Here is a 24,883-nt window from a genome sequence, read left to right as displayed (position 1 = left end):
CAGTGGGAGAGAAGAGGAAGACCCAAAGATACTTTCCCCACCAGCCCGAGAAGGCCCTGGAGGTCTATGACGAGGCCTATAGACAGAACCCACATGACGCCTCCCTGGCCAGCAGAATTGGGCAAGCTTATGTGAAGGCCCACCAGTATACTGAGGTCAGGCTGGGCTGGGGTGTGAAGGGGCAGGGAGGGCCAGCCCAGCAGGGAAGGTGGAGGACGGTACATGACTGGGGAGCTCTGGATGGGAGGAGAGTGGCTGAGTTTTCACTTAGCTCCTTGCTGAAGGGGGTGCCAAGGGGAGAACTCAGCAACTCTCTGCCGCTGACCACACCTGCTTAAGCTGAGGGTTATACCCTGTGCCAGCTGGGAGGAGTGCCTTCTCACCTTAGGCTATGTTCTGGAGGGGTACACTGGTGTGATGGCTGCTGAGGGGAACATGGTGTCGGGCACTGAAGGGCAGAACCAGGCCAGAGGCTAATATTTATTATTTGCACTAAGGCAATTGAGTATTATGAGGCTGCCCAGAAGATTAATGGACAGGACTTTCTGTGCTATGATCTGGGCGAACTGCTCCTGAAGTTAAAGAAGGTCAATAAAGCAGAAAAAGTTTTGAAACAGGCACTGGAACATGACATTGGTGAGGCAGCATTGTAACCCATTTTTAGCATTTGGAGCAGACATACTCCTCCCCCATTCCGCGTTAGCTGAAGTCCTGAACCCAGCCCTCCCCACCAACACAGCTTCCCAGGAGCCAGTGAACTAACACTAATTTGAGTTTCCATTTAACAGTCCAAGACATCCCATCCATGATGAATGATGTTAAGTGCCTGCTTTTGCTGGCAAAGGTTTACAAGAGCCGTAAAAAAGAAGCTGTGATAGAAACTTTGAACAAGGTAATTGACAAGTGGACTCAAGCACTTTATCTGCCATCTGCTGATGGGGGCTGAAGGAGGAGGAAGGAGAGAGCTCCAGGTCTGGAAAGCCCCAGACCTCTTCCTTAAAAAAGGACCTAGGTTACACCTCTGACATCCACCTTCACTTATTTTCCCATCCGGGTTCATTCAGTGATGGTACACTAATGTGCTCTGAGCTGGGGTGGGCTGGGGAAGGCAAGAAGTAAGACAGTGCCTTTGTCCTCAAGGGTGATAGAGATAATAAAGATGGCAATGACAATAGCTCCCATGCATTGAAAGCTCTGTGCTAGGTTCTGTAGGATTTTTGCTTTCTTATTGAATGATCACAGTAGCCCTTTGTAATAAGCATTGTGACATTCCCATGTAACAGGTAAGTCTCTAGGAGGTTGAGAAATGTGCCCAAAGTTGGGTTCAGTTGTGTTAGTCTGTATTCTGTTGGTGTATACCAGAATACTTGAAACTGAGTAATTCATACATTTCCTACAGTTCTAGAGGCTGAGAAGTCCAAGGTGGAGTAGCCATATCTGGTGAGATCCTTCCTGCTCAGGGGAAGAGGAACTCTCTAAAGAGTGCAGTGCAGGGCATCACATGGTGGGCGGGGGGCGCCGAGCATGCTAACATGCTTGCTCCGGTCTCTCATCCTCTTCTAATAAAGCCACCAGTTCCACTCCCATGATAACCCATTAATCCATTCATCCATGTGTGGTTTAATCCATTTATGAGGACAGATCCCTCATGATCCAATCACCTCTCAAAGGCCCTAACTTTCAATACTGCCACATTGGGGATTAAGTTTCTAGGAAAGCACATGACATTTGGGGGGCACGTTCAAACCATAGCAACGTCATATGTTGCTTATCAGCAGGGATATGATTTTGTTGTGTCAACATCATAGAATGTACTTCCACACACCCAGATGGTATAGCTGACTTCACACCTGGGCTATCTGGTATAGCCTATTGCTCTGAGTCTATAAACCTGCACAGCATGTTACTCTATTGAATACTGTAGGCAATTGTAGCATCATGGTAAATATTTGTGTATTTAAACACAGCTAAACATAGGAAATGTACAGTAAAAATACAGTATTATAATCTTAAGGGACCAGCATCGTATATGTGGTCTGTCATTGACTGAAATGTTATGCAGCACATGACTGTACCAGCGCAAGTGGTGGTGCTGAGATCTGAGCCAGGTCTGGCCTGTCCCAACCCATGCTCTTTGCACACTGGGCTGCCCCGATCCGAGAGCCCCCGGCCATTCCCGTCACATCTTCCTCACTTTTTTCCCCCAGGGGTGTGGTCTCAAACTTGTTCCTGGAGTATGCTCTGTGGTTCTGGAGGGAGGGCCCACTCTCTGACTGTTTGAGATGATTTGTCCCTTTGTTTACCACTGGACTCCCATTCCTCTTTTTGGCCCTTGGGGAGCCAAGTGCTGATTCCTACCCACGTCCTACAGCTTAACCCTGGCATCATCATTTCCTCTTGCCCTGATGTTCTCTGCTTACTCACCTGATCATTTGTGTGGTGAGTATTTGTGGGTGCTTCCTCAAATTCCCAGCAGGGAGGCATACAGAACAGAACAGTCTACTGTGTGCCTTGGGCACCTACTGTGTGCTAGTTCTAGCCTGTAATGCAGTGAAGCAAATTAGACATAGAACCTCAAGGTGTGATGGAAGCAGGTAAACAGGCTAAGTACAAAAGCGTGTTTTGTTTGAGTCCTTTGCTTCTGCTCCTGCCCCCAGAGGCAGTGCCAGCTTGCCTCATGTGTACTCAGCCAGTGGCTTTGCCTATTCAGAGTGACCCAAATTTGCCCAAGGGCACTTAAGATGTCATTTTTCATACTTCTGGCTCTGAGTTATGAACTTAGGACTTTCTGTGAACTGGTATGTCAGGCTCTGAGTTTCTGATCCTGGCTTGATTGGTTTCTCAAGGCCTTGGACCTCCAGTCTCGGATACTGAAGCGAGTTCCACTGGAGCAACCAGAAATAATCCCCTCCCAGAAGCAACTGGCAGCCTCTATCTGCATCCAGTTTGCAGAGCACTACCTGGCAGAGAAAGAGTATGACAAGGCAGTACAGTCTTATAAGGATGTCTTCTCCTACTTGCCCACTGACAATAAGGTGAGTGGCCCTCAAAGCAAGAGGCTGCTTTCTCCCTCAGGGCACAATGACTTGCTGAGCTCCCTGACCAGGTACAGGGGCCAGTTCCTTCTCCATTCTTCCCTGAGGAGTCACAGATATGATGGGCATGGGAGGCCAGCTAGCAGTGGCCTCTGGGGTAAGGTACCTGCTCCTACTGACCTGGGGCCTCACCTGCTGCAGCCCTTGGAGCAAGGCTCACCTTGGATAGCCAAATGTGAAGGGTGTAGTAGGGAAGACATTGCTGAAAGTCACGTTAGTCTGACATTTTCAAGTCCCCCTTGGAGGTGGGGAGATGATGAGGGTTGCAGCTGCCAGGGCACTTTGGGCATGAAGTGCAGGCTGAGCTTCCAAGAGGGCCTAGAGTTGTGAGGGAGGTGTGGCTCCAGATAAGGGAACCATAGTTGGAGTTCATGCTGACACAGTAAACGAAGAGCTTAGTGACAGATCCATTCATTCATTTAATACTCAACTCGTTTAACAGATACCTCATCTAATATGTGCCAAGTACTTTGCCCGGCTCTGGAGACATAGTGGGGCAAAGCTTGGTCACTGCCCACAGATTACCCTTGGGCAAGGGCATGTAGACAAGAGCACAGGCAGCGCTAATGCCATGCAATACATGCCTGCATGGGGATGCAGGGCACCACTCGGAGGAATGGTACCTGCCCCAGAGGCTGGGGCACAGAGGGCTCTCAGAGCAGTGAGGCTAGAGTTGAAGCTGAAGGATGAGTATGTCTTAGCTTGACCCAACTTTCAGAAGTTAGTAAGACACAGGGTTGACTGGAGAACTGGGTGGGAGAAGGGGAAGGCCAGGACGTTCACTTGGGGAATTCGAGAGATATTTTGAAGGCAGAGCTGATAGAAGTGGGGTGTGAGGGAAAGAGCTGTCAAGGACGATCCCAGGGGTTTCCCATGGTGTTTTTTAGTTAGTTTATTATATCCGGCCTTGTCCCAGGTGATGCTGGAGCTGGCGCAGCTCTACCTGCTCCAGGGTCACCTGGACCTGTGTGAGCAGCACTGTGCCATCCTGCAGACTGAGCAGAACCATGAGACCGCTTCTGTGGTAGGAAGCCCCCAGCACCCACTCCCTCCCTCCCTTCCTCCCTTCCCAGGGTCCCTGTGACCAGATGCAGGCTACTTCCTAGCCCCATAACCTCAGATGCCTCACTGACACACCTCTGAGGAGCTGTCAGGCTGAGAGGACTCAGTGCTGCACCTACTCTGCCCTTTAGCCGGAAGGGGTAGGCTGGCTGGCAGTGGGCAGCATCAGTCTCCTGGGCCAGTCTAAGGTGGGGTGAGGTTGATTCACCCCAGGGGAAAGCACATCCACTGTAGGTGAAGGCAAGGGTGGGACAGGTTCCTGGGGCTTCAGGAAAAGGCCTCCTCGGTCCTGCCTCTGTCTTCCCTATCATCCAGACCTCCTCTAGGGCTGGCCCAGGAGCAGAAGCTGAGCCCTTGCAGAGCAACGAGGGGTCCTCATCCCTACCTCTATTGCCTGGTAGTTCTCAGAATGGGTGGAGAAGCTTCCCCTGTAGGCTGTCAAAAAGCCCCACTGGTCTCTACCACTGGTCTTACCTTCCCATGTACATCCTCAACCCAACTCTTCTTGCCCCCCACCTTGGGAAGTCCTCACCTTCTGGGTGGGGGCCTGAGAAACCCTCAGACTTCTCCTGTGGCAGCTTCTCACAAGGCCTAGGGAGGCTGCCTTGCAAGTCCTTTTCTACCTTCCCTTCTTACCACCATCACCCCCATACCCCCCACCTCCCCCTACACCCATGCAAGCTGCCACTGTTGGGAAATCTGGAGCTTTGTGTGTTTTCTGATAGTTGATGGCTGACCTGATGTTTAGAAAACAGAAACATGAAGCGGCCATCAATCTTTACCACCAAGTCTTGGAGAAAGCGCCAGGTAATTCTGCCCATGGAGACTGCCTGTACCAGTTCCCACTGAGCAAGGGCCGCTCTCCCAGAGAAGGGTGGGACTTCTCCCTCCTTCCTGACTGGGCAGAGGAAGCCCCTTCCTCCCTGATTGTTCCAGAGAAGCAGGAAACTGATAAAGACCCAATGGAACGTGCCGGCCCTTCCCGAGTCCAAGGGGCCAGTTCCTGGTCTCCAGGACTTGGCACTGGACCCAGGACAGCATGTCTGTCCCCAAATCACGGCCAGTGGGGCTTGACACAGTCCCCTTTTGAGACCACAGCCACTTGGAGGGACTAGAAATTCTCCCCTGTTGTATAGCTTCATTCCCATTCACTGCAGCATAAAACCACCCCTTCTTGCTGGGGAAAGGGGCCAGACCTGAGGCTTAGGTTGGAGCCCTGGCAGGCCCATGGCAGTGTGCCCATAGGCCCAGGAGGTCACCACGGTTAGGAGTATGGGTCCTGGGGCCAGGCTGCCTGGGTCTGAGTCCTGGTCTACCACTTACTGGTTGTGCAACTTTCAGCAAATAATTTCTCCATGTCTCAGTGTCCTCATCTGTAAAACAGTCACAATAAGAGTACCTACCTAGGCTGGGCATGGTGGCTCACGCCTGTAATCCTAGCACTTTGGGAGGCCGAGGTGGGCAGATCACAAGGTCAGGGGATCGAGACCATCCTGGCTACACAGTGAAACCCTGTCTCTACTAAAAATACAAAAAAATTAGCCGGGCGTGGTGGCGGGCGCTTGTAGTCCCAGCTACTCAGGGGTGGGCTGAGGCAGGAAAATGGCGTGAACCCAGGAGGCAGAGCTTGCAGTGAGCCGAGATCATGCCACTGCACTCTAGCCTGGGTGACACGGCAAGACTCCATCTCAAAAAAAAAAAAAAAAAAAAAAAAAGATTAGGTACCTACCTAATCTTGCAGTTAATATATAGGTAAAGCACTTAATACCAGGTACAATATAAGTGCTATATAAGTGTTAGCTGCTATTCTTTACTATTTTTAAGCATTAGTATTATTCTTTACTCTACCCTGGAGACCAGTGGAGACTCTGGAGCTGTTGGAATGTCCCTGCTCAGCCCAGATGGGCAGTATCTCTTGGCTCCTCCTAGGGCCCCAGCATCCTCACCTGATACAGCTACTGGGCATTTCAGCCTGGAGATTTCTGTCTCTTATTTTAGACAATTTTTTGGTATTGAATAAATTAATCGATCTGCTAAGAAGAAGTGGTAAACTTGAAGACATTCCTGCCCTCTTTGAATTGGCCAACAAGGTGTCTAGCCGGGTGCCTTTGGAACCAGGGTTCAAGTACTGCAGAGGTATCTACTGCTGGTGAGTTGGGTGTGGTGTGTTGAGGGGCAGCTCTGTGCAGGAAGCCCTACTGGCAGATAGGCTAGGCCCTTGCTCTGCACAAAGGGAGCAGAAATTCTGCCTCCAGGACACCCGGGACCAGGAAGTGAGGGCCCACGGGGGCAGGGGTGGAACCCTGGGAGAGCCTGCAGCCTCTGGATGGAGGCCAGGTGAGGGCCACTTGGGCAGGCCACCAGCCTGCATCCAACACCCAGGTCCGACGCCCACATCTCCTCCAGGGGAGCTGGGAAACCTGCGATCCAGCCTCTGCTTTGTGCAGACTCGCAAAGTGGCCCTTGTATATCCCTGCCCTGACTGGGCCTTAGTTTCCCTCACTGATTCTTGATGTTTTCTCCACCACAGGCACATAGGGCAGCCCAACGAAGCCTTAAAGTTCCTGAACAAGGCACGCAAGGACAGCACTTGGGGCCAGAGCGCCATCTACCACATGGTGCAGATCTGTCTGAATCCAGACAACGAGGTTGTGGGCGGAGAGGCTTTTGAGAACCAGGGGGCCGAGAGCAAGTAAGGGCCCATGGAGGCAGGGGTGGAACCCTGGGGAAGTTACGGAAAGCCTGCAGCCTCTGGGTTGAAGCCAGGTGAGGGCCACACAGGCAGGCCACCGGCCTGTGTCTGATACCCAGGTCTAACACCTGCAGCTACATGGAGAAGAAGGAGTTGGAGCAGCAGGGCGTGAGCACTGCCGAGAAACTGCTGCGTGAGTTTTACCCACATTCAGACTCCAGCCAGACCCAGCTGCGGCTGCTGCAGGGCCTCTGCCGGCTGGCCACCAGGGAGAAGGCTAACATGGAGGCTGCGCTGGGCAGCTTCATCCAGATAGCGCAGGCTGAGGTGTGGCGGGTGGGGACTGGCGGGCATGGGCAGGTGGCAGGGCCGAGAAGACCAGGCAGCCAACGCGTGCTGACGTCCACTTCCCACCTGGTGTGCAGAAGGACAGCGTCCCTGCCCTGCTGGCCTTGGCACAAGCCTACGTGTTCCTGAAGCAGATCCCCAAGGCGCGTATGCAGTTGAAGCGCCTGGCCAAGACCCCCTGGGTGCTGAGTGAGGCTGAGGACCTGGAGAAGAGCTGGCTCCTGCTGGCCGACATTTACTGCCAGGGCAGCAAGTTCGATCTCGCCTTAGAACTGCTGCGGCGCTGTGTGCAGTACAACAAGGCAAGGAGCCACACACACACTAGGGCTGCGGGATGGCAGAAAGGGTTCTAGGCATTCCAGGAAGGTGAAGCAGGCTTTGCAGGTAGAGGCCATATAGAATAAGAACTAGTCGGGAAGAGGCAGGCTGAGGGGGGCACATGGGTGACAGACCAGAATAGGAATGAGGATCAAGGGCGATGGACCAGGTGAGAGGAGGTGCACAGGGGTCGTGTCATGTCCAGAGGAGGGAACACTAAATGACAGAGATGGGAAAGGTTCATGGGTTCCAAGCTGGAGGGAACAGGTCAGAGCAGGCCAGGAATGGGAGTGGCGGAACAGGAGGGCTGCAGGGAAAGGGGTTACGCCAGTGTCTGGGGTAGCTGAGAGGAGGGCACACCGTCGGCTTCTTGCAAAGGTTGGGGTACCCCTGGGGTCCCTTGGCGGTTTGGTGTATGGCAGCTCACTTCTGTCCCTTGCCTGCTTCTGGTTCTGGTCCTAGTCCCACCCTGGCCCAGGGAACCAGTTGGGGCTTCCGCTCTGCAGAGGCTCTAACTGGCTTTCCCTGCAGTCCTGCTACAAGGCCTATGAGTACGTGGGCTTCATCATGGAGAAGGAGCAGTCCTACAAGGATGCAGTCACCAACTACAAACTGGCCTGGAAGTACAGTCATCACACCAACCCTGCCATTGGTAAGGCAACCAGCCAGGGTGCACGTGAATGGACGTGGGAGGGAGGTGGGCAGGAGGACCCCCACCATGACCCCAGAACTCAAGGCCTGTACTCTGGCTGTTATGAGAACCAGAGGGGTTCTCAGGTCACCAGGGTGCCACCATCTATGCTCTCCATGTCCCTGGTAGGCTTCAAACTTGCTTTCAACTACCTGAAGGACAAGAAATTTGTGGAGGCCATCGAAATCTGCCACGATGTAAGCCAGCAGCCTCGGTGGGGAGGGCCTGGTGTAGCGGTGGGGAACCATGCCTGATACTGCACACCCATTCTCTCTCTGTTCCAGGTCCTCAGGGAGCACCCCAACTACCCCAAGATCAGGGAGGAAATTTTGGAAAAGGCCCGAAGGTCCCTGAGGCCCTAGCTGGGGTCAAGGGGCCTGGACCAGTAGAAGCCATCAACCTACTGAAGTTGTGTGGAGGGATGGAAAGTGGGTCAGTGGAGAAGGGATTCAGAAAATGACACATTCTTCCCCATTTCTATAGTGTATGTGGTTTATTTTGAATCATGTCTCATCTGACCTAACTTTATGTTTTTAAGGCACAAGAAATTTTGCTCTGGGAGGAAAGACATCAACTGGCTTAACTTTTGCTGGGCTCATTGGGCGCTTTCTAACAGACCTCGCTTTTATCCCAGACTCTTTGAGGGGGCAGAGGGGAGCAAAGAGGGGGCTCCTAGTGGAATAGTGGTTGAAAAGAATCCCCTTCAGCTATTTTTCAATGGTTGTTGCCCCTCTTCTGTCTGGTCTCCAGGATCCTGGAGCTAAAGAAGCAGCTACTTCTCTCTGCCATGCTACCCTCTGAGTCTGCCTGGCGGTGGGCCCAGGATGCTGTGGGCAGTGGGCCCAGACAGGAGGATTAACTGCAGAAGGCCCCCACAGCTAAGGCCCTGTGTGAGAGGGCCTGCAGGGTGCAAGGGCGGGCCATTGTCCCACCCTATCCATGCATTGTTTCCCTTTCCCTTGCTCCCCACACCCCCACTCCCCACCAAGTCCAGCTGGCTTCTTCTGGTCCTTACCAGTTTGGGCCAAACCTGACTACCCTCGCCTGGCACAAGGAAATACATTCCAAGAAAAAATAGTTCCCACTTCAACTTTTACAAAAGACATTGCCCATCTAACATCCTACAGAAACTCTTTTAATGTCTAAGGGGGCAAATGCAGTGGTTCCTATTTAGATGAATAATGTTAACTGCAACTGGCAAGAGGGTGACAGAGGGCACCTTTGCTGTGCTCCCAGTACCAGTCTTCCTTGATGTCATTAAGGATGCCAATAACGGGACAGTCTGGCCTCAGGACAATCAGGAAGCCTAGGATCTCCCAATGTGGCCTTCCCAGGTCCCTTCCCCTCTCTGGGTCTTAGTGTCCCCATTTGTGGCAGGAAATTAGATGTCTCCCAAATCATGGCACAACTCTCTGCCAGTGATACACAGCGAACATTTGAAAGTTTAATAACTATGTGTTTTTAAAAACACATCATTTTTACATAGAAAACCAACTAGCACAGCAAAGTCAGGAATTTATGGGTGCTGTTCCATGGGATGGGTTTAACTTTTAAGCATACTGATATAATTGATTTAAAGAAAAATTATTTAAAGTAGAATGCAGATATGGGCAGAGTTTTCAAGAGCAGTTGTCCAGTGACTAAGGTTTGGGAACAGTGGACAGATAAGGGTCCCTTTGGAACAGTGTAACTCAGATGGTGCTGAGCCTTGTTTTTATAACACACTGCTGATCACATACATGGTTTGTTGATAGGAGCTGGGGATCTGGACTGCTTTCTCCAGGTTACTACCATTTTCCCTATGGGAAAACCCAGTCTCCTTTCTGTGATCTGCTTTACAACCCAGTTTTGTTGGGACAGGTTTGTTGACAGGTCTATCTATAGGGAGAATGATCCTGTAAAGGGATTGTGCATTAATCATGTTTTTGCTGTAAAACCTAGATTGTCTTCATTTATCTAAAAACAAAGAAACAAAAACTAAGAACGCTGTGGCCCTAGATGGGAGTAGGCAGGCCTCAGTCCAGCCATGGGCTGAGTCCCTGTGGTGGAAGCCTGTTGGGGCTTCCTGCCAGAGTACTGGAGCTGAGGGCTGCCACCCAGACCACCAGGCCAATCAGAGCGACCCTGGGAACCCTTGGAAGAACCCAGGTTTTGGATTGTGCGTGCTGAAGTAATTGCAACAGAAGGGTCTCCAGGCACCAGTGAAGAAGAGACAGGACAACTCAATGTACCAGGGTACTCTAACCTGAGAAGCCTAAGGCCCAGCTATTCCTAGTTAAGCTGGTTACAGAGACATACTGCCCCACCATAGGCCAGACTCCAAACTATGAGTCCTCTAATGGCACTGATATGGCCATGTGGTTATGTCCATGCATGTCCAGAGGCAAGAGACAGATACCTAAAGGGTGACAGGACAGGCAAAAAAGAAAGGATTAAACATTCAGAGAAAGAATGGCAGAAACATGAACATCAATGCAAGTTGCAGACATACACAGGACTTGCATGTTCCAGGCACTCTTTAAGGGCTTTGTAAATATGAACTAAACAAGCTTATGAGGTGAGTAGTGTTACTGTTTGCATGCAGTATTGAGGACACCCAGGCACAGAGGGAGTAATTTGCATAAATCACCTCACTAGGTAGCAGAAAATCTGAGATTCAAGCCCAGCATTCTGGCTCTGTGCTCTTACCAGTTAAGCCAAAGAGATGAGTGAGCCCAGTACAGACCAAGGCAGAGAATTAGAGCAAGGAGACCCAAATCAGTTCTCCTCTGGCAGTTCCTCCTTCCAGCTCTTGTACAAATCACTATCATTCCTAAGGGGGAAGTCAACCTTTCTCAGGCCCCCAGACTGGGGCTCCCCAGAGCAGGGTGTGGCCTACTCCTTTGGCCTGCAGCCCAGCTGAGCTGCCAGGGACAGGTCAGACAGGTCTGGCTGGTGCAGAGGGATGAGGTTCTGCAGCTTCCCCCCTGCCCTTCCCGCTGCCCCCTGCTCAAGTCCCCCAGGGACCACAGCTGCATGTAAGGCCATCACCAGGCCTTGACCAGGCACATCCCCCTACCCTGCCTCCACCCAGGTTGGTGAATTCACCCTCAGGACAAGGCCTCAGCTCAGTGTGGGTGTGTAGGAAGAAGGGTGCCCTTACCCATCCCCAGCAGATAGCCCCATGTCAGAAGACCCTGCTGCTGCTCCTCCCCACCACCCCAGGTCACCACTGTAGAGGAACAGGTTAATCCAAAGGAAAAACTGCTCTATCTGCCTGGCCAGCCTCTCAGCTGGCTTCCTGCCTCCAACTTGACTGGCTTGCCTGGAAAGAGGCCCAATATGCTGGGTGTGCCTACTCCTACCCCCCAACACAGCCTGTGTCCATACTCCCCTCTGCAGGGCTTGTCCCCCATCCCCTTTGCCCCTGAGGGGTGTACCCCTGCTTCCCACCCCACAAATACATACCACATTGTTAAAAATAAAGCCTCTTTATTGGTACCTGTAAGCTCAGGTACAAGGTGTTCCCACAAGCACACAGGCTGGCAAGGCCTCCTGGGCAAGGGGGCAGGCCCAGAGCCTGCGTTTCTTGGCACAGACACAGAGAGAAATGGAATAAATTATAGTTCTGACACTCAGGGACAATGTAGAAATTATGATGCAAAATTAAACATTAGCAAACAAAGGGTACAAAAACCCTCAGGAGCCACCCCTCGCCAACTGGCCTCAGGGCATGGGCAGGTGGGCCAGGCTGAAGTGCAGTGCCCAGAAAGCCCTGAGATAATAGTCTGGGGCACGGTTCGCGCCCCGAGGTAGGCCCTTTGCCCTCTCTGGGCTTCCTGTTTCCTCCTTCCCCCTCCTACATCCCTGGGCCTGGAATAAAGGCTGTGGCCTTTGGGGAGGGGGAAGATGGAACAGAGGGCAGGAAGTGGAGGGGGCAGGGTGGGGCAGAAGGGAGTTTTGGTCACAGCTGTTTAGCCCAGCCTCTCCCCCTGCCTAGATGATGTCCTTGGCCAGCACCTGCCCGCAGAGCCATCTAGGAGCCAGGCAGCAGACATAGATCATAGAGCTCAAATCCACACCTAGTCTGCACCAAAGCCCAGGCAGGGCAAGGTGTAGGACTACAAGGCAAATGGGGCTCTTGAGGGCCTGTGCCCACCCCACCCATGGCATTACCCACCAGCCAGAGAGGTGCAACCAAAGCCTCCTCGATCTCCAAATAAATTATGGAAATAAATTATAGTCTTCACAGTCCAGTGGATTTAGCCACCCATGGGTCTAGGGCTCAGGGTGGCAGAAGCTACTTGATTTCAGCCCTGTCTCACCGTCTTTGGGCTAAGGAACATCACACAAAGACCGAAAAGTGGTCTGCCAAGCTCCAGAGGAGCCACATTTTCTCCTCTTCCAGGCTCACGTTGTGGAGACAGAAGAGCAAGCTGTGGGTGTGGGGGGCCGGGCAGCTGAAAGGGGAAGCCCCCTCCCCCTAATCCTCTCTTCAGCACAGAAAAGTTAAAACAAAATAAATAAATCCAGAGAATTGTATGAAAACCAGGAGTGTGCCCATGGCACCTGTGGGTGAGCCAGCCAGTGGGAGACTGTTACGCAGACTCTGGGGAGCCCCACAATTACAAGAAAGCAGCAACAGGTCTCTTGAGGCTGGGAAAAGGCATCCTGGTCCTCACACCGGCACAGGCTCCATTAGAGATGCTGGGACAGTGTCCTCAAACTGGCTGTCAATAAAGGGATCTAGGGCTTCGGCGGCTGGCTCGGAGAAGCCCATGAGGGACTCCAGGAAGCAACTGCTGGCATCCCCAGGTGGAGAGAGGCCAGGCAGGGGGAAGTGAGGTGCCTCAATGTTGTCCAGGCTGTCAGACACCTTCTGTGATGTGTAGTGAGGCCCCAGACTATAATCTGGCAGAGCCTGGAGTAACTCAAAGGAGTCACAAGACGACAAGCTGAGATCCACTGAGCTACTCTGGCCGGCGTCCATGCTGGGTGGCACTGAGGTGCCAGGAAGGCTGCCTTCTCTTGACCCTTCAAGGCCACCATTTAGGAAGCAGCTGGCATCCAGGTTGGCATTCTCATCCAGGATGCCTGATGTGAAGCTACAGCCAAAATAGCTGTGGGTCCAGCTGGCCAGGCCACCAGGGTCACTAGTACCAAAGATGTCAGCTGGATGGAAGCAGCTGAGGTTGTCCAGGTTCCCCACACTCCCTTCCTCCTCTTCCTCCTCCTCCCCCCCAAAGTCAGAGTCACTGAAACTCAGGATCCGTGCCAGGCTGTCATCATCAACGCCAGGCTGGAAGCCAGGGCCAGGCAGGCCTGGGTGGGTGGGGCAGTCAGGAGCCTCACTAGTACCCGATGCTGATGAAGATGCTGTGGAAGAATCAGTCATATCGCTGCTGCAGCTGTTGTCTCCCAGCTCATTGTTCATGGGGGGCTTGGCCAGTGGGAAAGTAGGGACCAGGGCCTCCTCACCAGGGCTGGGTGGGCTGCCCTGGGCAGGGGCCTCTAGCTCCCTAAAGCTCTCAGCCTCTTGTTCCAACTGCAGGCGGGTGAGTGTGTGGATGAAATGGGTCTGAACTCTTGCCTGATTAAATTCCACACGGCCCATGGGGTTCTCACAGCCCTCCCTGCAGCAGCCACAGGGGAATGCTGTGTGGTCCATCTGCAGAGAAAGTAGAGGTACAAGTGAGGGTTCTGTGGAGTGCAAAGAAGTCCCCACGCTCAGGTTCCCCATCCCAGCCCAGTCCAGCCACCACACCTGGCACTTGATGCCTGCCAGGCTGCAGCTGCAGGTCTCAGGGTCGCAGATCCTGTCGCAGTGACAGCCACAATCCTCCCGGGATTGGCGCAGTGCCTGCAGCTCCCGCTTCTCCTCCCGATCGATCCTTCGCACGCCCGAAGCCCTCAGCAGAGCTCGACGTCGCCGGGCTGGGTAGGGCTGTAGGAAGCTCACTTCTTCCAACCGACCACCTGCCACAGCGACTGCCAAGTCCTCCTCCACAGAGGCGTCATCAATGGCATCCACCGCAGGTGGCAGCCCTGCCTCTGCCTTGGGTACCCCAGCTGCCGAAAGCTGCATCCACAGGAAAGGCGGATGTGAGAAGCACAGACATGGACATGGGCTTCGCCCTACTGTCACTAGACAAACCCTCCCCAAGTGCTTACCCCCCACTACTCGTGCTTAATCTGCGATGGGCACTGTGTGCCAGACAGTGAACAGGACAGCCAAGAAAACTGCCCCCAGGGCATTTGAAAAAAAAAGAGATATCCTACTCATGGCATTCCCTAGATCATGGACAGACTCCCTTTCCTAACCAGACAGATACACACACCCCCAGTTCATATCAACTTCACATCCCCCTCTCCAAAAAGTTCAGATTCAGGTATCATGCCCCCAGCCCCTGCAGCAAATAGACGCGAGCCCTCCTCTGTGGCTCCTGTTTGCAGACAACCCAGGCAACAGACTCCAATCAAGCCAATTACTAGGCCCACAGGCCTGTTTCCCCATATACATAATGAGCAAGTCAGCACCCACCCCTGGTACGCCCACCCCTCAAGGTTAGGACTCCAGGAGCTGCCTCAGAAGGTGGGCCATGGAGAGGGCTGTCTCTACCTTCCACTGCAGCATCTCCAACTTCTCCTCTTTCAAGCGCTGGCGGAGCTTCTCGTGCCGTGCACGGGCTTGCTCCTGTGCAAACTCAGCCAAAGAGAAGCGACGGCAGGCACTGTGGCGAGGGGCCATACCCAGAGTACAGCCACCATGGCTGGGCACACTGGTGAAGCCCTGGCAGCGGGGGAAGTAGAAGACGGTGATCCCATCAAAGGCTACACGGCCTGGGCGCTCCCGGCGAGCCCGCTTCAGGATAGAAAGGGCTAGAAAGCAGGCAGAGATGGGCTGGGGATTAGTTTTCAGTGAGGCACAACTTACCTCCAAAAAGATCATACCAGACTGACCTCCCGCCTCCCACCTTTCCCCTCCTCCCTCTCCACCCACTTTGAAAAAAGAAATGTGAATTTAGGAGCCTGTGTGGCTGGGACTGGAGCGGCTGAAACTGAATACCACACCCATGTCAGCACTGGCTTATTGTTATCTACCAGTCCAAATGACAGTATAAGATTAAACATCTTTCCTATGTTTATTAGCCATGTACAGGTCCTTTGTACAGTTTTCTATTGTTTTTTATTGATTTGTAGGATTTCTGTATTTTGCAACAGTCTTAAAAAGGCTTTCCCTTTACAAGTGAATGTTTATTGATTAGTAAGCTATGTACTGGTATTTTCATTAGGTTGAACCATAACAAATTACCATGTAATGGTCAAATATTGGAAATTCCATATATTTCAACTTACTATATTAATTTTGTACCCAGCTACCAGAGGGAATTCCCTTCTAAAAGGTTTTCTGTTTATACTGTTAGATTCCATGTGCTAAAAATTATGTTCTTTTTATGTGTAATGCACAGATATACCCTACAGTACATAAAAAGGTAAACGGCACATCTATTGTATTAAAATTTCATGGTGGGGGGTAATTAAGGAGAAAATGTCTAAATAGGCTTCCTGGGGAACAATAATGAAAAATAAGGTCCAGAAACACTGCTCTAGGGCCATGTTCATCAGTCTGGAATCACAATTATACAAGCTTGAAAACAACCAGGAAAAACCCCTTTTCACTATGTTCAGGCAAAATGGACAGCATTTTGACAGGAGAGGGACCGGCTTGACAGGCCCCGTGGCAGAGAAGCATGGGGCGGGCGGGGAACTCCAGCAGTTCCATTTGTAGGAGGGTAGGGTGCTCATTGGAGAAACGAAACTGGAACAGAAGGGAGGGGCCAGACCGGGAAGGCCCTGAGGGCACTCTGCAGAGCTGCATCCTGGATGTCATCACTCCCGAGGTCAAAGGTGGATTAGCTGGGCTCAGGTGCCCCTGGACAGTGGACACTGAGTGACCACTGTATTATAGCTCATGAGAGCTACCGCCATGGGGACATAACCTCCAGAGGCCAAAGGCATTTGGTCAAGGACTTCTAAATTTCATCTTTCAGGAAGGCAGGCAGGTGATGGAGTTCCCAGGGGAGGGAGGACTCACGGGTGAAACTTCTGGGGCCACAGAAGTCACGGTCAGGCAGGGGCATCTGATCCCAGGGGCCTTCCTCCTCTGAGTCCCAGGCACGGGAGACAGAAGAGCTTGGGGAACAGCAGCGAGATTGGCACCCAGAGGAAGAGGAAGAGGAGGAGGAGGAAACCGAGGAGTTGTCCTCATCCAGCTGGTCGAATTTCCTCTTCAACAGCCCAGTCATGGTGGTGCCGGAGGTGCTCTGGGGTCTGGGGACAGACAGCCTGGAATGGGAATGAGAAGGCTCTAAGTGGCAGGCAGGCAGCAGCAGGTGGGCTTCCAGCCAGGATCATCATCCCTCCCACTTACCCTCCAAGGCATCCCAGACCCTGGCCTCTGCCCTCCAGCCCTGCCTGTGGAGCTCTGTGTGGGGGAGGGCGCAGTCTCCAGGAGGATCTCTGCACAAGGCACAGCACCTCCCTCCCTCCAAACTAATGTGCAAATCCACAGCCTGACGTTTCAAACTCCCACCTCTGCTCAAAGCCTTCCCAGGCACCAGGCACCTTCCCCACTACCTCCTACAACACACGCTTACATACATACACAAAACACACACACACATACACACACACACACACACATGCATCCACACCAGCAGGGGAAGGAGGCAGACAGACAAACAGATGGACTGACAGACCTCAGCCTGGTCACACTCATTCCCCGACAGGAATCCTGGGGCTGACTCACAGGCTGGGTGATTCACACAGCTTGCATCTGTGTGCCTGTGTGTGCATGTATGTGTGTGTGTTTGTGTGTGTGTACGCCCTACAGCCCGCGCAGCCCACACAGCCCGCACAGCCCGCACGGCCCTGGTATGGTGGCTCTGCTTCCTCCTCCTCCTCCAGCACACCCACACAGGCACGCCACCCTGCACACAGGCAGGGCTGCGGGCCCTTGCTCCAGGCTAGCCAGGCACTCTGGGGAACAGGCTGGCTTTGACGTTGGCCTCCATTCCTAGACGGAGTAGTTTCTGAGCCCTCCCCGTCCCAGTGTGGGAGCTTCTCAGACTTTCCCTTAGAAACCCCCGCTCCACTGTCAAGAAGTCTCCTGCCTCCAGGCCTGTGTGACCACAGCCACTCAGGCTGTCTCTTTAACATCTCATTTGATCCTAATGTCCAAAGTCTCTCCTGTCTGTGGCTTCATGACATGGAGCACCCCACAACACATCACTGTCTCCCATGTGAGAGTCTCAGCCCTCAGAAGTATAACCAGAGACTCCCACAGCTGGCTGGCCTTACCCAAGCAGAAGAGACTTGGGGCTCATTCCCTGGAATGCTTCAGCAAATAAGGGTCCTTCCCAAGGTTTGGCAAGCCCCAGAGGACTCAATCCCAAAGGCTGAGTACAGCTACCTTGTGTCTGTTGCTCCAGCTGGGCCTTCGGGGAGGTCACCAGGGGGAAAGGGAAAGGAAGTTGAAGCTGAGGCCGAGGCCCCAGTGCTGGGGAACCCTTCCCCCACTGCCATCACAGGAAATGAGAGAGAACAGGAAAAACCAACCAGAAGGCTGTCTTGGTCTCCTCTACTCAGGTGTCCTTTCCAAACACTCCTTCGCCCTCTTCCCAGCCGCCTACGAAGTCCCCGAATCCTGTAGAGTTTGCTGTCAACCTTACTAACTGGATGTTTACCCCAGGGACAGCCTCCCCCTAGGCAATCGTGAGAGAAGCAAGAAAATCTCCCTCCCCAGCCAATCCCCCACCCTGGGCCTGAGGGAAGAAGACTCACAGATGTTTCCGGGGGCTTCTCCGTGGGTAGTTTCTCAGGCTTGGCACCCCCCTCCCAGGGTCAAACCACAAACAAAAACAACCCAGCTCCCAGCTGACCCGCAGGTTCTCCCGGGAGGTGGGGGATTCATGACCCAGAGGCAGGCATATACACATGTACACACATGCTCAGACCACACGGAAACACACATATGGACAAACAACACCCACATATCCTGTCCCCATCGCATCCTGCCAAAAGACCCCATCCTTTCCCAAGTTCCAGATGCCATCTACAGGGCCCTGAATGCCTCCTTCACCACACATCCAGCCTGAGATCCCCCAGGACCCACTGCCCACTTGGTATCTCTGCCCAGCCATCCTCTAGAAACAAAAAATTCTGCAGGCCCCAAATCGAACCCCTTGTCTCTGTTCCCCACCCCCCATGCCATCTGTTCCTCTTCCTGTGTTCCCTATCTTAGTAACAGCCCCACCACCCACCCAGTCACTCAAGCCAGAAACCTGCAGTCATCCTCAACTCCTTCCTCTCTCTTCCTCCATCTACATCCAGGCACCCCACGCCTGGGAGTTCACGTAAATCCATTTAATCCACACAAAGCCAGGAACAGACCCAGTAGGTATCATGGAGGCCACGTGGCAGTGTTAAGAACTTCGGCTCCAGAACCAGACTGCCTGCTTTTGAACTCTGGCTCCACTATTAATTGGCTGGGTAATCCTGGGCAAGTTCCTTAACCTCTCTGTGCCTCCAATTCTTTGTCTTAAGACCTCATAGGGTTGAGAGGTTTAGAAGAATCAATACATGTCACATGTTCTTAGATTAGTGATAAGTGCTCAGTGAATGTGTTATTCTACACTGTTAAAAAAAAAAAAAAATGAGCTCCAGCTCCTGGATGCACACGACACAGATGCATCTCACAGACATCATGCTGAGTGAAAGAAGCCAGACATGAAATACATGCAAATGTTCAAAAAAAAGGCAGAACTACTCTGTGATGATATAAGTCAGAGCAGTGGTTCCCCAGGGGAGGGAGAAGGACACCCTGGAGAGAGTCATGAGGGAAATTTTCTGGGGTGGGAGGTAGGAAGGGCTGGGGGACCTGTAAAAGTTCTGTGTTGATCTGCATGGTGGTTAAATGGATGTCTAAAATTGTAAAAATTCATCTTATGGACACTTAAGATTTATATACTTATGCATTTTATTTAGGTTACTATCAATTTAAAAAGTTCACTAACCTTAACATGTCTCTGTCCCCACAGCAGCTACCCCATGTCCCTCTGCTCCTGCCCTCTTTCCCCAGCCATTTTTGATCCTGCAGCCAGAATGACCTTCTTAAACCACACATTTACCTGCCACTCCCACGCCTAGAACCACTCTATAGCTCCCCTTGGGGCATTAGGATCAAGTCCAGAATTCAAGAAGCTGAAGCTGACCTGGCCACTGCTTCCCTCTCCCCACCTTGCTCTCTATACTCCAGCTGAACTGGCAGTTCCCATAATGGCCATGTCCCCGCTCACCTCCTGGCCTCTGCAAAGCTGGAACAACCCAGCCTCATTCCCTTTCAGAAAGTCAACTTTCAAGGGGCCTCCTGAATCCCCCACTCCTTCCTCCTGCCTCTCTGTGCTCCTGCTATGGACTGAATATTTGTATCCTACCAAAATTCTTATGTTGAGACTGAATCCCCAGTGTGATGGTATTTGGAGGTGGGCCTTGGGGTAATCAGGAGATGAATAACACCTTATTAGCACCTTTATAAGAAGTGACACAAAAGAGATGGTCTCCCTCTCCAACATGTGAGCTCAGACCCAGCAAGAAGGTGTCCATCTGCAAGCCAAGAAGACGGACTTCATCAGGCTGACTAGAGCCTTGATCTTGGACTTCACAACCTCCCAAGGTGTGAAAAATCTTTTTTTAAAGCAACACAGTCTATGGACTTTCTATTATAGCAGCCCAAAGTAAAACAGCTCCCAAAAACCCTGGTATTTCCCCATCACAGACTTTATCTGATCAGACTGCAAGGGCCTCATTGCTCATCTGCCTCACGCTGAGGGCATTTCTCTCTGGCTGCCCCTGTGCCTATGTCTAGGACAGAGTCTGGCATAGAGAGGGCACCTGATAATACCAGAGGTAAGCAGACCAGCCCTGCATATCGGGTACAGACCCAACTGCACAGGCAATCTTATGCACATGAGGCTGCTGAGGGTGACTGGTCAGTGTGACCTTCTCCTGCTCCTGTCACAGTTAATTTAAGAGGGGCAGGAGGAGAGTCACATGTCTATCCCCCAGCTGTGCCAGAGGGTACAAGCAAGAATGGTGCTCAAAAAGGGTGGCTCTGGGGGCAGGAGAGGGAAGCTCAGGCTGCAGGCAGGTGCCAATGTAGGCAATCCCAGGAGGCTCCCTGGTCCCCCAAGAGGAAACAGATGGAGACAGATGTCAGGAAAGCAGGCTCAGCCACACACTGCGGCTCTGCCTAAGGGATGTCCACAGAAAGAGAACTTAAAGTGAGGAGGTTATGACCTCCAAGCCTACAGACAGGGAAACAGAGACACAGGGAAGCTACGGTCATGCTGCAGGTTCTAGTGATGAACAATCCCTTCCAAATCTGCAGAGCGGGAATGAAATAAGAAATTACCTCCTCCCTGATACTCCTCTGGAGAGGCGGGGGAAGTGCCCCTGGTTTTCATGTTCCCCTGTTATACCTGGGAATCCAGAGGCTAAGAGGCAGAGGCAGGAGATGAAACAAAAAGACTGAGACAGAGACAAGGAGAGGCCAAGAGGGAATGAAAGATAGTGAGAATCTAAGAAAAGTGTCAGACAGTGAGTCAGAGGTGGGGGGAGGGGCCCTCAGCAGCTACCCAGGAATCAAGATCCTGACCATGGCAGTGTTCCCAGGGTGAGCACAGCCCCCTCCCTAGGGTCCTGGAGGAAGGAAAAGCAGTTCCCAGGAGCTGGCTCAGACAGAAATACCACACTGCCGAGGAACCCCAGAGACAGGCCCTGAATCAGAGAGCCAGGCTTCTTCTGGGATCTGAGCCCTGACAATCAGGCAGCCCTCCTGCCACCACACACAGGCACTGACAACCCCCCACTCAACTGGCCACAGTTATCTACAAGCTCAGATCACACTGCGAATCCAGGAAAAGCCACCTCACCCCTGGGCACCAAGCAACCAAAGGCTGTTTTCGAGAAGTGGGGGCGGGGCTTGAAAACGTCACAGCAACTCCTCTGTCCACCTCAGCAGTCCCACCAGTGCCCCACGCCTCAGCCCAAGCCAGTCTTAGGGAGGGGGCACCTTTAGCTGCCTCCATCCCCCTTCAGGAATCTGAAGAATGTGTCCTTTAACCTCAGAGCCCCAGGCCTTGGCCAGTCCCCCCAAAACACTTGGGGTCACATGACCCCTGTCCCTCAGGAACTTCCTGGGAGAAGGGGAGGGCACCTCCCAGCACCTCTAGCCCCCACTGAAAAACCAGCCTGGGTGGCCCAGAGAGGGCAGACCGAAAGCCTTGGCACCTCTTCCCCAAGCATCCCTCTGAAGGAGAGCTGGGGGAGGGGACAGCTCCTCGGCTTTGGCCTCCAGGACCTGGCACTGGATAGGTGCCAAATGTTTGCTGGCTACATGAGACACTTGTTCCTGCAGAAGGGAAACTGCACCTGACAATGACTGCTTCCTCCACCTAAGTGGGGCCTTCTTCCCTCTCTCATTCATTCATTCAACAAATATGCACTAAGCTCACGTATGTGCCAAACACTGTGGCAGGCACTCGCGCATGCAGGGAGCAAGACTTATACAACTGCTGCCCTCTTGAAGCTCTGAATTGAGCAGGGCGGACAAATAGAGTGGGGTGCTGGGATGGAGGGTCTGAAGGGTAGGACAGAGTACGGCTGGGGTGATGGTAGGTCTCTCCGAGGAAGGAATGCAGGCAGAGTTCCAGACAGGGGCTCCGCATGGGTAAGGAACAGGAGGAGGGACCAGCACAGTGTGATCGGAGGAGGGGCAGCCCGCGAGGCTGAGCCTGGGCTCCAGGGCAGGCTTTAGCTCGAGGGCACGGCAAGCCACAAAGGGCTTAAGTAGGGAGTGACAATGCCAGATTTGCATTTTAAAAACGTGGCTCAGCACCGGGAGTGGAAGGGGTGTGACCGGTTGGAGGTGCTGCCAGGGCCAGGTGAGATGACAGGTCAAGGGCATAGGAGAAAGGCAGATACCGAGACGTGGAGAAGGAAGAGGGCAGGGCTGTCAAGGATTTGGGTCGGGGGAGGTGATGAGTTACTCTCCAAAAGGCTTGAGACTTCTGGGTGGAGGTGCTGGGTGGGCAGCAGGAGATGGGGAGGAACCCTCTGGTGTCAGGAGTGTGGGCTACGGCTGTGTGTGACTGTGCTGGGAGCAGGAGTGATTAAGTGTGTGACTATGGCTGTGGTGTGGGCATCTCCACAGTGCGTGCCTGTGAATGGGCCCCGGGGAGGAGAAACTGAGGAAGGGGAGGAAGTACGTGCTGCGGAAAGAGGAGAAGTGCGTGGGAGACAGTCTACGTGTGCCTGCGGGTGGCCAGTGTAGCTGCGCCCGTGACTCACAGCAGTGGCCTCTGAGAGTGACGGCGACTGACAAACAGGTGAGCCTACGACACAATCCCTCCCTCCCGGGGTCCGTGACTCACCGCGCCTCCCTCTACGCTCATCCCTCCACTCCCTCCCTGACCCCCGCCGGCCGGGGGCGCCCGGCACACGCGGCAGCTCCCGCAGCCTCCCCGAGGGGGGAGCCCGAGGAGGAAGGCGACAAATGTCACCTGCTCCGGCCACGCGAGGAACTTCTGAAAAGTTCTCAGGCAACTGGGTCAAAAGGAAACTCACCCGCGGACGCACGCCCCCGTCGCCTCGCCGCTCGCGCGCAAGCCCGGCTCTGTCCCCACTCGCGCCGAGCTCGGGGAGCCGTGACTTCTCTCGGGGTTACCGCGACAGGCGGGGGAGGGGAGCAGAAAACCTGCGACTCCCGCCGGCCGGGCCCCCGACCCCCGACTCCGGCCGCGGCACGCGTCAGAGCCGGGCAGCTCCAGCCCCCGCGCCCGCTCAGGGTACCGGGGAGTGAACCGCAGGAGGCAGGAGCGGCAGTGTCACTCGCGCTGAATGCCCCCTCCCCAAAGTCCCGTCCTGCCGGGCCCGAGGCCCCTCGGGGCTCACCTGCAATCCGGACGCTCGCGGAGGACAACGACGCGACCCGCGTCCCGGCCGGGGACGCCCCCCGCGCCGCGACTCTGTGCGTTCGGCCCGGCAGCCGTCGGTCCAGCCGCCCCTCGCTCTGCGCGTCCGGCAGCGGCTGCGGCGGCGGCGGGAGACTGGCTGCGCCCAGCCCCGCCCGCCGCTCCGCCCTCCTCGTCAGTGGAAAACTCCGGGGCTCACTGCGCTGACGCACGCCGGGCCTCCAGCCAGGCAGCCCGGCAGCCCCGCCCCGGAGGCGCCGCCTCCTCCCCCGCCTGGAGCCTGGCGCAGCGGCCTGGGGGCCTCCCTGCGGACTCTGACCCGGTAACTGCGCCTCCGCCGCTCTCCGCCCCCAGCCCTCTCCCGCCAGCGCCCTCCCCGCCCCGCTTCCAGCACCGTCCCTAAAGGCGCGGACGACTCAAGCCGGCAGAGCCGAGCGTAGAGATCCCCACCTCGCCCCACCGCCCCAGTTTACAGATGGGTAGACTAAGGCCGGGAGCACCTCGTAACTCCCCAAGGCCACGGGCTAGACAGTGGCAGAGCCGACGTCTCTTGTACGCTCTCCACCCCCATCCCTCTAGAGGGAGTTTATTTTATTCCAATCTAAAAGTTCCCTCCTCCGCCCTCAACCTACCACCCACCCCCAGATCCGCCGGAAAAGTAAACTGTGGCTGGAGAGGAATCTGGGGTGTGTGGGGAGTGGGGAGGCGGGGAGCGGGAAGGATGGATGTAATCAGTGGGCCTGAACTTCATCCCTGCCCACGGGCCAAGAGACCCTTCCCTGCAGAAGTTCCAAACTAGGGGTTCTTAGAACTAGCTTCCCCACTCCCACCTCAACCTTCCCTCAATAAAAAGGCTGGTTTCTTCCGGGCCAGATCTTGGCCACTTAAAATGGCCCACTGCCTTCTCTGCTCCCGCCAAGGCCTTTCCTGACTCGGGGCCAACCCTCCCGGTACGACATGCCCCGGCAACCAAGTCCTGGCCTGGGAGCCCACCCTCAGCCCCATTTCCCAACCGCAGGTACGAGTCTACTCATCACCTCGAGCGTTTCCACCCTCACGCTTTTACTGCAGCCGGTCTTCTCGACTGGAATGCTCTCCTGCCCTCTCTCTGCTTACCAGAATCCCAATGCCTTTAAGGGCTCAGCTTGCACTGCCTCCTCCAGGGAGCCTTCGTGGGAGCCTGACCCTCCCCCTCCCCGTCCTGCTCCCGCTGCATTCTGGGTTCTTCTGACTGTCCTAGATGAATGCTGTCAGCCACTAGCCCAGCCCTCAGGATTCCATTCTACCTTCCTCCAGGTTGGGGGTGGGGGTGACCTCCTGGCCTGCTTGGATGGCATCTGCGGTGGAGTTGATGGTGAGAGCCCGTCTTCAGCCACAGATGTGTATGTAGAATGGCAGGGGTCTGCTCCACTTTACCTTTCCTGCAAGAACAATAGGAGGAAAGCAGGTTGGGGGAAGATAAAGGCCCTATCCTTCCGCATGCGTTGAGTGTGTACCTGGGGGCCTGCAGGGGGAGGTGTCTGGGCAGCTGGAGCTTCCCAGTACCCTCTGGCAGTGGCTTCCCAGTACCCTCCTGATGAAGTCTCAACTCCTTGGGGCCTACAAAGCTGGAATAATCTGGCCCTTTCTCACTTTTGCAGTCTTACCTCTGTCTTCATACCCTCAT

General features: G+C 54.0%; 3 protein-coding genes across 27 annotated transcripts in view; 2 read left to right on the top strand and 1 right to left on the bottom strand.

The window, feature by feature from the left end:
• Positions 1 to 8,680, top strand: part of TTC21A (tetratricopeptide repeat domain 21A) — a 31,183-nt gene extending 22,503 nt beyond the window's left edge. For 4 of the 16 annotated variants that reach the window (XM_055281957.2, XM_055281949.2, XM_055281934.2 and 1 more), the window contains 13 exons: positions 45 to 155; positions 498 to 636; positions 789 to 892; positions 2,847 to 3,035; positions 4,012 to 4,119; positions 4,883 to 4,964; positions 6,156 to 6,306; positions 6,688 to 6,849; positions 6,984 to 7,176; positions 7,275 to 7,499; positions 8,047 to 8,167; positions 8,336 to 8,403; positions 8,491 to 8,680. In XM_055281957.2, the coding sequence (XP_055137932.1) occupies positions 45 to 155; positions 498 to 636; positions 789 to 892; positions 2,847 to 3,035; positions 4,012 to 4,119; positions 4,883 to 4,964; positions 6,156 to 6,306; positions 6,688 to 6,849; positions 6,984 to 7,176; positions 7,275 to 7,499; positions 8,047 to 8,167; positions 8,336 to 8,403; positions 8,491 to 8,568 (1,731 nt within the window). In that variant the 3' untranslated portion in view covers positions 8,569 to 8,680. Of the gene's footprint in view, positions 1 to 44; positions 156 to 497; positions 637 to 788; positions 893 to 2,846; positions 3,036 to 4,011; positions 4,120 to 4,882; positions 4,965 to 6,128; positions 6,307 to 6,687; positions 6,850 to 6,968; positions 7,177 to 7,274; positions 7,500 to 8,046; positions 8,168 to 8,335; positions 8,404 to 8,490 lie in introns of those variants that run through there. The other 12 variants (XM_063611517.1, XM_063611514.1, XM_063611541.1 and 9 more) reach the window with 5 other exon arrangements.
• Positions 8,681 to 11,660: 2,980 nt separating this feature from the next.
• CSRNP1 (cysteine and serine rich nuclear protein 1) lies at positions 11,661 to 23,368 on the bottom strand. Of its 10 annotated transcripts, XM_063611620.1 has the most exons (6): positions 17,804 to 18,413; positions 17,546 to 17,682; positions 16,281 to 16,531; positions 14,805 to 15,064; positions 13,950 to 14,264; positions 11,661 to 13,853 (listed from the first exon to the last, which is right to left on the bottom strand). In XM_063611620.1, the coding sequence occupies exons 2-6, from the start codon at positions 17,569 to 17,571 to the stop codon at positions 12,864 to 12,866; spliced, it is 1,842 nt and encodes a 613-aa protein (XP_063467690.1). In that variant the 5' UTR covers positions 17,572 to 17,682; positions 17,804 to 18,413; the 3' UTR covers positions 11,661 to 12,863. The 10 variants fall into 10 exon arrangements, with proteins under 10 accessions (XP_063467690.1, XP_055138051.1, XP_055138071.1 ...); XM_055282076.2 differs by lacking the exons at positions 17,546 to 17,682; positions 17,804 to 18,413 and adding an exon at positions 23,198 to 23,368; XM_055282096.2 differs by lacking the exons at positions 17,546 to 17,682; positions 17,804 to 18,413 and adding an exon at positions 20,658 to 22,301.
• LOC129484428 (basic proline-rich protein-like) lies at positions 22,471 to 24,713 on the top strand. The gene is made up of 3 exons (XM_063639055.1): positions 22,471 to 23,050; positions 23,113 to 23,539; positions 24,138 to 24,713. Exons 1-3 carry the CDS (start codon positions 22,471 to 22,473, stop codon positions 24,703 to 24,705), a joined length of 1,575 nt encoding a protein of 524 aa, XP_063495125.1. The 3' UTR covers positions 24,706 to 24,713.
• Positions 24,714 to 24,883: the final 170 nt, after the last annotated feature.

Source organism: Symphalangus syndactylus, chromosome 1, assembly GCF_028878055.3.
Source record: "Symphalangus syndactylus isolate Jambi chromosome 1, NHGRI_mSymSyn1-v2.1_pri, whole genome shotgun sequence".
In the NCBI taxonomy this organism is placed as follows: domain Eukaryota; kingdom Metazoa; phylum Chordata; class Mammalia; order Primates; family Hylobatidae; genus Symphalangus; species Symphalangus syndactylus.
This window is presented reverse-complemented; position numbering and strand designations above follow the sequence as displayed.